Raw genomic sequence first — 13,984 nt, forward strand, 5'->3', positions numbered from 1 at the left:
AAGGCAGATCCAAAATCTGTGTATGGAGGGGGCACTTGATTTATAACAGTAGTGGGCAAGGTTATGACAAGGGCGGGAAGTGAGCTTAAAATAAATTCTTTAGGCATGGCAACATGATGGACGAAATACAGTTGAACAGTTGTTTCACCTATATTATGTTAACAAATGTCAAATTAAAGTGTTTTTATTTGACTGCCGCAATTTTCAATTATCTTATATAGTCAACTGCTCAATGACAGCCTTCGATTTGGCCACTATTTGATCGAATACAGTGTTCCGTCGACCGTCGTCCCCACGGCCTAGGTCTGTCTATACATAAAATTGAAATCTTAAGCAAAGTATATTTTTACTAGCCATCCCAAACAAATTATTATTTGTGCAATCCTCAAAATACAATCAATTCCCCAGACAGTAGGTAATCCCTAAACCCAACTATACCCATAATCGTTTTAACAACTGTAGGCAGTTTCTATTATAGGATGTGGCCCTTTATTACACCCTGTTCACGCCGCTACACTCACACATGCGCTCGGTTTGTTTTAAATATAATAGTCATTAATTGAACTTCGGTCGTCTGCTATTATTGCACAATAGTAACCGTATCACCTATGAATAATTATATCATATAACAAGGTACGACGCTCGAACGACGCTGACAGTCCGGTTCACGTAAAATTAATTAATCCGGCCACCCTGTTTCTGACCAGCCAGTGCGCAACAGACCGTCAATGAGACTCATTAAAAGGTCAAACTTATGTGGTGAATCGCAGAAGCTTTTCTTTTATTATTATCAATCTGTAGGAGCTAATCTCTGAGTGTTTTTTTTCTCACTATACATTTTTGTTCTTGTGCACCTGTCACCGCTCGTTTTTTACTATTATATTTTACAGTCAATCTTGTATAGCTACCGTGTGTTGAGTCATTATTATATTGTTTTTATCGGTGCTAATGGCTGAATATATTATTATTATTATTATTGTCAGCCATAAATCATCATCATTATCATCACTGTCGTTTATAACTCTATTAGAATTTTTGCCGCCAACACTATGGCCCTCCATTTTTCTCGATCTTGGATAATTTCCTCCCATTCTTTTACTCCCATAGTTTTAAGATAACCCTACTTTTTCTGCGGCGTTTTCGAGAGCCATGGTTAGATCTAAAGCATCCCCCAGTGATTCACCAAGTATGATCAAATCATCCGAAAATCGTAAAACCTGCACTCGATGTTCATTGACCGCTACCCCACTTTCTGCATTTTGCATCATTCTCACCGCCTTTTCAAGTGCCAAGTTAAACAGTGGCGGGGATAGTGCATCACCTTGTTTAAGGCAAGTTTCTACTTAACAGGCGTCAGATAGTATGCTGTCTACCCTTACTTGGTATTTTGTCCCTTCCATACACATTTTGGTGAGTGATATAAGCTTATTAGGTATTCCAAATTCTTCCATAATATTGTACAGACACTCTCTATGAATCCTGTCATATGCTTTTCTAAAATTCACAAATATCTGCCAAAAATTCTGACGATATTCATATTTCTTCTCAATGATTTGTTCAATTATTGAAAGCTGTTCCACTGTCGACTTTCCTTTAACTCACATTGGTACTCTCCTAGGCACTCTTCTGCATATGATGTTAATCGGCTCAGTAACACCTTAGAAAAAACTTTGTATGCCGTATTTAACAGGGATATACCTCTATAATTAGAACAATCTGTTTTGACACCCTTCTTATGTAGAGGTAAGATTATGATCTCCTTCCAACTTCTACGCATCTGCTCCCCACGCCACGTCTTCTGACAGACATTAAATATGAAATACCATGTTTCTTTCCCACTATATTTTATCAACTCTGCTTGGATGTTGTCTGATCCGTGAGCCTTCCAATTATCGAGGCTGTCTATTGCTTTATCAGTTTCATCCTGAGTTATATCGTTTATCAAAGGTTCAGCTTTTTGAAATATTGTCGGCCCTACAGGGTGTGCTTGCCATTGTAAGCCATAAAGGCCAATTAATATCTCAGTCAAATTATAATTATTCTTTTGCCAGTTATTACATTATTACAGCTATTATAGAACCAGCTGGCCAGACTGTGCTCCACAAAACTGTGAGTTTTTTAGATTCTGAGTGGAACGATGATTGTATTGATATTATAATGAAGTGTGTGTTTTTTTTTATGTGTCTGTCATCACGGTTTGAGGCAGCAAACCTGCTTTTTCTATACACGATACATTATTCAAAATATTTTGATTTGTTTTGAACTGTTCAGGAACATTTTCAGTTTTATAAGTCTTTTATCAATAAATGCTAATAAAACATTATTTGTTCGGTAAAAAAGCTTGAACATTTAATACAAGGCTCCTACTATATTGTTACAATGACATTTAAAAAATATTAAAAATTCATAGACACAGTTTTTTTTTATAAGCATTTAAAGTTCAAATCTTGACAAAATACGGAAAAACCACGAAAATTACCAAATTATTAGGAGTTGAAAATTTATAAAAAAATTTCTTTTGAAATTTAAGATTTTCAAATGTCATAGAAGATTCCTTATAAGTTTTATACCTTTATAAAAAAAAAAAAGTCTACAATCAAATCAAATTCAATTTTTGTGAGTGTTTTAAGTTAATATTTTTATAAGATTGGATATTCATTCGATTTCTCGATTTTATTGTTATTCAAAAACCAGTAACTGTAGATACATGTAAATTTTACTGAGTGTTTATATTTTCATTTTGTATTCACCATCAAATTTTGAAAATATTTGGACACTTTTTAAGCTGTTCACTGACACTGTCAGTTTTCAATTTTTTTTGTTTTCTTTCTATAAATATCAATAAAATTTTATTTGTTGAGTAAAAAAGAGTGTATTTAATGCAAGGCTACTGATATATTATTAAAATAGCATTTTATAAATATTAAAAATACATAGACACCATTTTTTTATTATAAGCATTTAAAGTTCGTATTTTGACAAAATTTATCAAATTTAAAATTTAGTAATTATAATGAAAATGTATTAAATGTTCAACTTTTAAAGCTAAGGATTTAAAATTTAAAACAAGGTTTCACGTAAATAGTTTATTTATAAATTACCTTGTTCACAATAATATCATCAAATATAGTTAGTAACATCATAGGTCGAATGACCGTTTTCCCTCAGAATCGTTTTTCTTATACATTGATATAATATCATTGAATTCAAATTTAACACTATCCATTACAGTGACCCACTTGTAACATACTGTACCGCAGAGCGACATCCACTAACCCATCTTTTTTTTTTTCGTATCAATATTGTTTAGTATATTCTCATGTCTCCTTTTTTACTATTATTTTTTATACGGTTTAGTCATAAGGGCTATTATATTATTTGTATTAATTTGTTGTTTTGATTGGGCTAACCAGGCAACTATTGCCGTAGCCCGTAATTATTATACATAACCTCTTGTTGGGCCTTAATTTATTAATCTTATTCAAATTATTACTTTTTATGTTGTAATCTTGTGATTGTACTCAATATATTTTTACCAAATATTATTATCATCGGAGTTAAGATGCGTATATTTATTTGCATTTCCTACAAATCATATTTTAGTAGTATAAGGATCTTGGTAACACTTATACACACTAACACAAGCACCACATACCAGCTCTCTTTAGTCTTGCTTGGCGACCCCGTCCACTTCTGTAGAGTTGCTATACACATATTATGCACACAATAACTACAGGTCGTACGGTGTGTGAGTATAGCGTACGAAACAATACAGTGACGGCACGAACACACCCATATGCTCTACTATAGCAAAAAAATTTATTTATACAAAATATCATATTGTAAAAATGCATCGATGCGTGAATATTTATACGCACCCCCTGTCTCGGGAGAGGTATGCATTTTTAAGTATAATTCGTTTTATAATTTATTTATCTCTTATATCTATCCATATATAAATGTAAAATAAGTTTTTATTAACGCCTAATCTCAGAAACTACCTGACCGATTTCAATAAAAGTTCAATCATGATTCCGCTTGAGAAATGGTGAGTGCTTTAATTTTATTATTTCTACCCATATAAAGTAGCACTAACACATGAATTTTGTTTTGGCTCACGAAAAACGAATAATTTTTTTGTTTAAAATTAGTGTTGCCGTGACAAAACAATGTTACAGAAATAACGCAGTTAAAGTGTAACTATAGAATAATTAACCCAACTGTTTTCCTGTGTACTTTTTTTTTTTAACAAGGGAAAATTATATTTTATTTAGTTATTTGTTTGTTATTCAAATATTATTTTGCAGTTGATGGACTCAAAAACTGATTATGACCAAATTATTAAATATTGTTCTCAGAGTTATCAGAAAAGTTTAGATAGTAGCGTGTACCAAATTCAACAATGTATCAAGTGCTTACAATATTCAGTACCCCATCAAGATCTAAAACTGAATTACACCGATATAATATAGCTTCGTAATCCGTATTTTGAAAGTCTGAGTGACTGTTATGAATGTGCATACCTATTGTATATAATTATTGGATAAGAAAAACGAATCTTAGTAAAGACGGTCTGTCAGCCAATAAATATACTAATTATTAAGTATATTTTACAGTATTATTATTTTCAATTAAAGTCATTATATAGTCACCTAAAACCAACTTACCTTATATTATAAAATCTATAGAAAATAATTTAAATGTTTGTAATAATATAATTATATTAAGTTATATTATCAATAACTATAAAATATGTGAAAATGTAAATGTTTGTAACGCTTAAGTATTTTTTAACTTTTTAACTTGTTTGTGAGCAGCAAGCGCCATGTCTAATTTATGTTTTGATAGATATTCATACCAAGCGAATACTGCACTTATCTATATTATTAATTATTGTTTTACATTGGGTACCTAATTACTACCTATACCTACAAGCTACAGAATACTTGCAGGCTATTCAGTTATTTCCTGCTCATTTAAATGTTAAAATATGATTAATTTAGAATGTAATTTATTCTCGTTGATATAATACGCAAACTTATTAAAATAAATTTAAAAAATACATTTTAGGTAATAATAGTAAAAGTTAAACATATGATATAATAAAACATTATTAATAAAAATAAACATTAAAATGTGTAGCCCGGTATTTAAATATAATATTCGTTTAGACACTTTCGGGATTTTGAAAAACTTTGTAAGAATTTGAAAACTAAACGCTTAAAAAAAACATATTATTGTATTTTTAATATGTATAAAATACAATAAGCACAACATATCAAAAACCTTGTATTTGATTTTCGAGTTTTTTGACCAAGAAACCCAAGTTTTGAGTGTATATTATTATTATTGTCATATTATAATCTTGGTCACTATAATGGATGTGTTAAATTTGAATTTTATGATAAATCATTGCATACGACGACGACGTACGGCAAACCATTCTGAGTGGAAAAATAAATGTACTATTTTATTACGTATTTATAATTTATTATACTATACTATTACAGATTTTACTTTGTTAGCAATAATAGTACTTTTTTTTAATTTTTAACTCAAAAACAAATATTTTATTATACTTACATAAATCTAAATTAGACAAATCAATAGAAAAAGATTGCCAAATAAATTAAATTGAAAAAACTAAATTTGTTTTAATGTTATTATTATTTCGCTACACGGATATCCAAATGATGCCATGACGGCACATGTTTCTTTATGAATAGGTAGTTTATACTTTATATAGGTATCCATATCACGAAATATTATCCATAATGTGTATGCAATTATGTAAAGTCGAGAAACCTGGTTGCATTTCTTGAAATGGATGCAAACGTTGTTCATTTCACGAAACAGAAAGTACCTGACGCGTTTTATAGATGTGAAATAGGTAGCCAGGTAGGTATGATATAGGTATAATTATTATTGTGATATACACAATATTATACATTTAGTATTTACCATCTGACATTTGAATTATTATTTTAGTCTAGTTATAGACATTAAACATTTAATCAATACAATGTTTATAAGCCAAGTCACTAGTACTTTTTATAATATTACGTTTATTCATTATTTTAGACTGATCCAAAAACGCAGAATCAACGTTGTCATCGACCGATACTCTAAATCATATCGATCAACATTTTAAAAACTATAGATTATGTATATTGCGTGATTTTTAAAAGGCTTATCAGTTGCTATTTCATTGGTCTTCCATCGATAATCAATTATCCGATACAGACAGTGCAAAAAAAACTAAACAGTACAGAGCGAACTTAATGCCCTGGTAACTTGGTCTAGACAGCTTGGCTTGGAGCTTTGTATTCCAAAGTGTCATCATATTTCATCCACGCGTTCTCATATCGTTCCTATTCGGCATAGTTGATGGTATCAGATTAACATTTTTCTGGTAGAAATGCTGTTGACCTAGGTGTCACATTTGATCGCACTCTATTTTTTAATGTCCACATTGAAAAAGTCACGTGCAAGGCTTTGAAAAATACTCATAATAATAATTATACTTACAAATAATTGACGTGTAGCAGGTCGAGCCACGTACGACCAACCGATACATCCGACTGGTATCAATAGTCGTCCGGCATAATCTGTAACAGGTGATTTTTACTCCCTGGCGATTTTTACTGAGGAGTAAAAATCGCCGGGAGTAATTATTTCCTAAGCTAGTCGGCGATTATTACTCCCTCTATATTTTTACTCCTCTTTATCTAGGGAGTAAAAATCGACGGGAGTAATTATTTCCTAAGTTAGCCGGCGATTATTACTCCCTCTATAGTTTAACTCCTCTTTATCTAGGGAGTAATAATCGCCGGGAGTAATTATTTTCTTAAGGTAGCCGGCGATTGTTACTCCCTCTATAGAAGAATAAAATAGAAAAAACGTATAAGTATAACAAAATAATATTTAGGTAGGAATGTAGGATTATTCCATTTGTAACCTTATATTAGATGATGATCTTAGTAAATATTAATAATTTTAGTTGTCACTTTTATTTGCAGACATTGCCAAAAAAAAAATACTTAATAAAAAATGGGAAAATGAGTTAGCAAAACTAGGTAGGCGGGTAACAAGTCCCAGGTAACTTAGGGAAATCATTAATGCAATATAGACTAATAGCGTTGGGACTTGGGTTGCTAAAATAGGTACTATTTAAAACATAACTTTATGAGCACAAATTGCGACTAAATTTTAACAAAACAAAATTTGTAACCTTTACACAGGACAAAAGAACCCAACCGTTAATAAATGAAATTAAAATACATAATCCGAACTGTAAAACTCAGACTAAAAATTACTTGTGCGATATAATCAAAAAAACTGATAATATTAAATATCTAGGCATAATATTCGATCAACATATGAAATGGGATATTCAAATTCAAAGTTTAATAATAAAAATGCGGAAACTTAATCACTTCTATATAAACGCTAAAAAAGTACTTGATAAACCTATGTTACGCATGGTTTATTTTGCATTGACCCAATCATTATTACAATATGGCATTACCGCCTGGGGCGGACTTGGAATAGTGGTGCAAAACAAATAATTAATAGCACAAAAAAGTATTATAAAAATAATTCTAAAAAAACCTAAAACCTACTCCTCAGAAAAACTTTTTAAAGATATGAATGCTTTCGACGTAAAACAGTTATTTTATAAAAATTCATTATATTTTACATATAAACTAAAAATAATAGAATTCAAACAGATCACGCGGACAACTCGCCAAAATGACAAATTAACTATTCCTACAATCAAAACTTTGAAATACAGTAGATACTTCGGTAAAGTATAGGTAAGCCTTGAACTTTTAAAATAATAACGTCCCTCCTCATATCTTAAATTGTCGATCATACTCAAAATTCAAACTTCTTATAAAAATATGGCTAAAAAATTCATACGACATAACTTAATTTTCTACTTGTTTTCTAATTATCCTATATCTTTCTTGCATACAAAAATCAAATAACCACTATCTTTTCTTTTCTTTATCTATTATTCTATAATTGTTTATTACTATATTTTTGTTTTTACTTTTATTTTATTTTTATTTTTTCTTGTTCAACTAAATGTTAATATATAATTAATTAATTAATTTGTAGGACTCCAACTCACCAATACGAGGTTTCACTTCAGTGGTGAATTGGGCCAAATATTTCTGTTATTATATAATCAGTTACTATTTTAGTAATGACGTGTTTTTGTGTAACATTGTTAGGTACTATTACATTGCATGTTTTATGTTTAATTATTTTATAACCAAATAAAAATATCATTATTATTATTATTATTATTATTAATTAGTAAATAATAAAAAAAATATGAACAAGTGGGTACCACTCTACTGTACAGTATAGGTGTCAAGCGGATCATTATAATAATGACGTAACCGCGTCCTCATCGTTATCGCGACGTTGTCAAAGCCGTTGTTCGTTCCGTGTTTGGTCTGCACCAAAGATCGTCAACACCATGACGAGAATCCTCAGGTCATCGAAACTCCTTCGTACACGGAACTGTTTAATACCGTAGCGAGATTGACCGAGCGACTCCAACGATTAGAATCGACGGGTGCTCCGGCGCAGTCTCCCTCGGTACCAAACGCTACTTCGACACTGACCTCGTCCGTCAACTACCGTATACTTCCTGATGTCAGAACGTCTATTTGGTTGTTCACGGGACATGAATCCAGCAGCCATGCAGAAGACTGGATCAGTTCGGTAGACGGGCTAGCACAAGTTAACCAGTGGCCACTACGATACCGTTTATACTCTACGTCCGTTCGCACGTCACTGAAGCCGCACGGAGCTGGTATTTGCTTGAAGACTGGGTCACCTTTGTCCGGAGCTTCGTATGAACGTTCGTGCGCACTTTGCGCAAAGCCGACCTGTGGCGAGAGCTCGAGACGCGCGTGCAGGAACCGAACGAGTCGACGATTGACTATTTCTACGCCAAAATCGGGCTGTGCCGTTCGCTCAATCTGACATTTTATGAATGGTGTATTCCCAGTTCGCCGACACCCAGTTTGCCGACACTCAGTTTGCCAACACTCAATTTGAAGAAATACAGTTCAGTTATAAAATTATATTACATAAGTTAAATATTAAATATTACATAATCGTTATAATAATAAAAAGTATAAATGTAATTTTAAAAAATATAGGTATAATGGTCATCATATTTTCCAAATTCCTGTTTAATTATAATAAATAAGGAAACATATTGCATAGTCGATATAAAAATAAAAAGTATAAATAAAAATAAAAATTGTTATATGCGAATATGATATTTTATGGTATCAATATACTCAATTAGAGTAATTTCGTTTTCTCTTAACCAGAAATAGTAAAATATAATTATTTAAAATATGGATAGATATAAATATGCTATCCATTTGTCTACACATTATTTTAAATAGTTGTAATAGTATGTTCCATTGATCACCCAGATAGTGAAAATAAATATTTTTCGTACCTTTCTTTAACATTTTAAATACTTAAACAATTATCATTGGTACCATAATTCCTTGCACAAAACAATGTAACGTGTAAATCTGAAGAAATAACTTAAGAGCTGATTTAAAAGTACCATCCAAAAAAATAACTTCAGCCGTGCCGAGTCTTCTTAAGAAGCCTTCAGTACCGAATATAACTATTTTGTCATCATCTCCGTCCGACCCTAAGAATAATATTATGACACTTATATTTTTAATTGTATTTACATTACATATATTTATCATGTACATTATATTATTATACATTAAATAAAAAAATTAAATGTGTAGGAATAAATTTTATTGCAGTACCTACCTCACGCAGAGAGATAAAACTACAAACTAAAATTATACCTAATCATTATTTGAAAGCCACAGTGGACTTTTATGTTATATATATATATATATATATATAATATATATATAATATATTGATGGATGTCAATTATCATGTGATAGGTACCTATAATACTATCATATACTCACCATTAAATAAGTTTACAGATTTCTTAACTTTGCCGATATAATATTTATCATAGCTGATAGATACCTGTTATACTCACGATAAAATAAATTAACAGGTTATGATAGTACCTATTATAGTTTTATTGCAATGCAACAAAGCATGTCGCCAATATCATTTGTCGGCGAACTGGGCATAAACCTTATGAATACATCCTTGAAGGGTTGAGGTCTCAACCGCTGACCGATTGGGTGTATAGTCGTCATCACTCCAACCACGATGAACTGCTGTCAGATATCTGAGACTTTGAGCGTATGCGCGCGAAGCGTGAAGAAAAATTCGGGACCGTTGACCCGACGTTTGCCAAACCTTGTGATCCTAACCAGGAGTCCACTACTGAACAGACGAGGGCAAAACCGATTGACTTTGTACCCACTGTTCTGCCGAAAACGACATCCAGCACGGTCACTGGATGGTCGATGTTTAAACCCGAACAAAAAACGGATATTATGAAAAGAGTTTGCCGTGTAAGCTTGCATTTAAATTGCTTAATTCTGCTACATATATTATATACAATATAGGCGATAGTACAGTGCCTTGGGGAACCCCATTGTAGATTATTAGTTCATCACTTAAGGTATTACCTATTTGTACTTGTTGTTTTCTATCATTTAAATAGGATTCAAAAAGTCTGTAAGGTTTGTTGACTATGCCTATTGATTGTGCGGTATTTAATAATTTGTCGTGTGAGATGATGTCAAATGCTTTGCTCAGGTCCATGAATATTCCTAAAGATTTGTTTTTTTGTTCTGAATTCATATATAAGTCTTTGGAGAGTTGGGCTAGTGCATCTTCAGTACCTAAATTTTCTTTAAAACCATATTGGGATTTAGGTAGTATAAGGTTCTCCTCTAGGTATGTTAAAAGTCTTTTTTTACGATTCTTTCGAATATTTTTGAAAAATCTTTCAGAAAACTGATCGGTCTATAATTACTAATTAGTAATATCGGACTTATCTCCACCTTTATGTATGGGTGTAATTAAAGATGTTTTGAATGAATTCGGTATATTGCATTCCACTAAAATTGTATTAAATATATGTTCTAGGATATCTGATATAGATTCTTTAATATGTTTTATAATGTTTATAGTATTCCGTCTTTGCCCGGGGCTGAGTCCCTTTCATGTTATTAATAGTGTAGTTAATTTCTTTTTTCGTGGTCATTCTAAGGTACAGTGATTGAGTGGGATTGTTATTGACAGAATGGTATTGTTTTTTACTAGAATTTACGTTATTAGGATTTCCCATTGAGATGAAGTATGAGTTGAATGTGTTTGCAATTAAGGTAGCGTCTATGTTGGAGTCATGTATTTTATTTTTAATGTTTATATTATAATTAGGTGTTTTGTGTTCAGTATGGGTTGTTATATCTTTAACTGTTAACCATAGCTTTTTTATATTTTTCCTGTTTTTTTGAGATTGCTTCCCTATAATAATTTTGTTTTTGTTTCGTAATTATATCTGAAAGCTTATTCCTATATTTTTTATAGCAGTTATAATCGATAGTTACTATCGATTAGAGCTGTGTTGAATGGCTGTCGTCTAGTTAAAGTATATGCAGTTTGCCTCTTTTTTTTTGTTGATTGTATAATGCCAGTAGTGATCCAATGTTTTAGTCGGTTTTTATTTTTGTATCTTACAGAAGTACAGTTTTTTATGTTATTTTGAATTATTGACGTAAGTAGTGTTATTTTGTCTTCTGCGGTTTTAGCTAATTTAATTTCATTCCAATTAGTTATGCTTGATACTAATTTAAGTTTGTTAAAATCAACGTATTTGTAAGTATTTTGACTTGAAATTTTTTTTCCCACTTGTAGTTTTATTGTCTAATCGTAGAATTATCGGGTAGTGGTCTGTAATAAGAGAGTCTAAAACTGCGGATTGTATATTGTAGTGTTTATGGTTATCTTTAACAAATATATGATCAATGCAGGTATTGGTCTGAGGTCTGGTGGGTCGGTTGATAAGCTGAAGAAAATCTAATGAGTTTAGTAAATCTAGATAAGCGGCTGTTGAACTTGTAGTGTCTAAGAGGTCTATATTTATGTCTCCTATTAAGATTAGTGTAGTATTTTTATGAGATTTTATAATATTAGTAATTATTGTATCTAGTTCTTCAATAAATTTAATTAAGTTGTCACTTGGGGATCTGTATATAGATATAATTCCGTAATTGATGTTTTTGTATGTTATTAGAGTAAGCATGCAATTTGCGTTTGTTATTGTAATTTCGGTACTTTTTTGGGTTATTTCATTTTTAATGAAAATAAGTATACCATCGTTTCTACGCACATTGTTAATTGAGGCTACTATCTGATAATTTTTAAAAGGTATAAATTAAAAATGTAGTATTAAAGTTATCGCTTATCCATAATTCGGTTGTTATTATTATATGATTAGTAGTGTTGGCCTACGATATCGATAATTCGATACGATATCGATATCGTAGGTATTTTCTTAATAATTTCGACATCGATATCTAAAAATAATTATCGAAAATATCTCGATATCGGTGTGATTAATCGGGGCTCGAAATTTTACGGATGATTAAACACTAAACTGAGTAAACAGTATAAAATAAAATTATATTTTATCTTATTTTATTATATTTTATCTTTATATTTTATTATATCTGTAAAAGTAAATACTAAACGTAGATTATGATACTAGGCGATATTACATTTTCTTATTTAAAGAAAACGAATCTAAATACTCAGCTGTATCATAACTAGCCAAAAAATACTTAATTATATTGACCACTATTGTTCCCTTTGAACGGTTATTTAGCGAAGCTGGAACAATAATTTCCAAGAAAAGAAATAGATTATCTCCTTATCGACTCAATCAACTGTTATTTTTGAATTCATATTTCAAATCGAACCCAAGTTCTGAAACATTGATGGAAAAACTGCTTGAAAAAGAAATTTTTTGATTAAATACATTGGATACTTTTCAGTTTGTATAAAATAATTTATAATTGTTAATTAATTTACACTCATAATATATCAAAACAATATGACGTATTATTTTAATATGCTTTCAATACACTCATAATATAATATGTATTCTATACTTTTAATGTTTTAATATGCTTCGATATCGATATCGGAAAAATACCGATATCGTAAATATTTTATTTTCAGTAGGCCAGTTATTGACTAACATATTAGCGTTAAGTTTTGCATTTTTTGAGTTGCGGATTAGTTGGCTTCTTTTTTCCTTTGATTCTAGCTTAGCAACAATTAAATTTGACTTAGACTTTTCTGCAGTAATTCTTCTAGCTTCTGTAACGAGAATGTCGATATTCATTTTTTTTCCTATTTCTTTGACTATATACTTATGCAGTTCTCTTTTTCAGTTTTTGATATGCATATTATTTCAATACTGGCCCCAAGATTTTGTTGTTCGAGAATGTCAAGTTTTTAACTAATAATTAGATAATTTCACTTATCTCTTTGGATATTTATAACCTTTGTGACGGGAGGTATAAGACCAACATCCCGGTGGGGTGACCCCCTATTACCGCTTAAGCGGGACTGGCTACTTCTCGCCTTGAGTGGCGCAGACTCGTCCCTCCAGCCGGGTACACCGGGCGCCCGAGCGCCATACGATGTTCCGCTGGCAACGCTCTGTCGAGGAGGTTGATCGGTGGGTTTCGAAAGTCCTGCGCCAGCAAGCGCCGGGTTGCGAACGCCGGACAATTTCCTCCCTTCTGCTAAGACGGTACTCCCACAGCCTCCGCGAGGCCATCCACACCAGTTCCCCAAGTGCGGACGGCGTGCGCGGACGCGCAAGGCGTACGCGCCCACCGGCCGGGCTCGAGTAACAATGCTCGTGAAGCGTCGGTTCTGCCCAGGCGCTTGGCAAGGTCGGATTTCCGACGGGGCTCTCATCACGCCCGTGGAATGGGATTTCGGAGACCGTTTCTCCCAGTACCCACAACGACTG

General features: G+C 31.9%; 1 protein-coding gene across 1 annotated transcript; it reads right to left on the reverse strand.

Annotated features, from left to right (window-relative positions):
* Positions 1–1,109: 1,109 nt before the first annotated feature.
* On the reverse strand, positions 1,110–8,718 carry LOC103309478. The gene is made up of 3 exons (XM_008184993.1): positions 8,640–8,718; positions 1,603–1,986; positions 1,110–1,321 (listed from the first exon to the last, which is right to left on the reverse strand). The coding sequence occupies exons 1-3, from the start codon at positions 8,716–8,718 to the stop codon at positions 1,110–1,112; spliced, it is 675 nt and encodes a 224-aa protein (XP_008183215.1).
* Between the last annotated feature and the right edge of the window lie 5,266 nt (positions 8,719–13,984).

This window comes from Acyrthosiphon pisum, chromosome X (assembly GCF_005508785.2).
Source record: "Acyrthosiphon pisum isolate AL4f chromosome X, pea_aphid_22Mar2018_4r6ur, whole genome shotgun sequence".
Classification (NCBI taxonomy): domain Eukaryota; kingdom Metazoa; phylum Arthropoda; class Insecta; order Hemiptera; family Aphididae; genus Acyrthosiphon; species Acyrthosiphon pisum.

What these genes read in the sequence shown, in the direction of transcription:
- LOC103309478 (XM_008184993.1), bottom strand. Translation starts at nt 8,718, where the DNA reads ATGGCTGCTGGATTCATGTCCCGTGAACAACCAAATAGACGTTCTGAC. An exon ending in TACGGTAGTTGACGGACGAG is followed by an intron (nt 1,987 to 8,639) that starts GTCAGTGTCGAA and finishes TACAATGGCAAG; the next exon opens with CACACCCTGTAGGGCCGACA. An exon ending in GTGCCTAGGAGAGTACCAAT is followed by an intron (nt 1,322 to 1,602) that starts GTGAGTTAAAGG and finishes GCCTTAAACAAG; the next exon opens with GTGATGCACTATCCCCGCCA.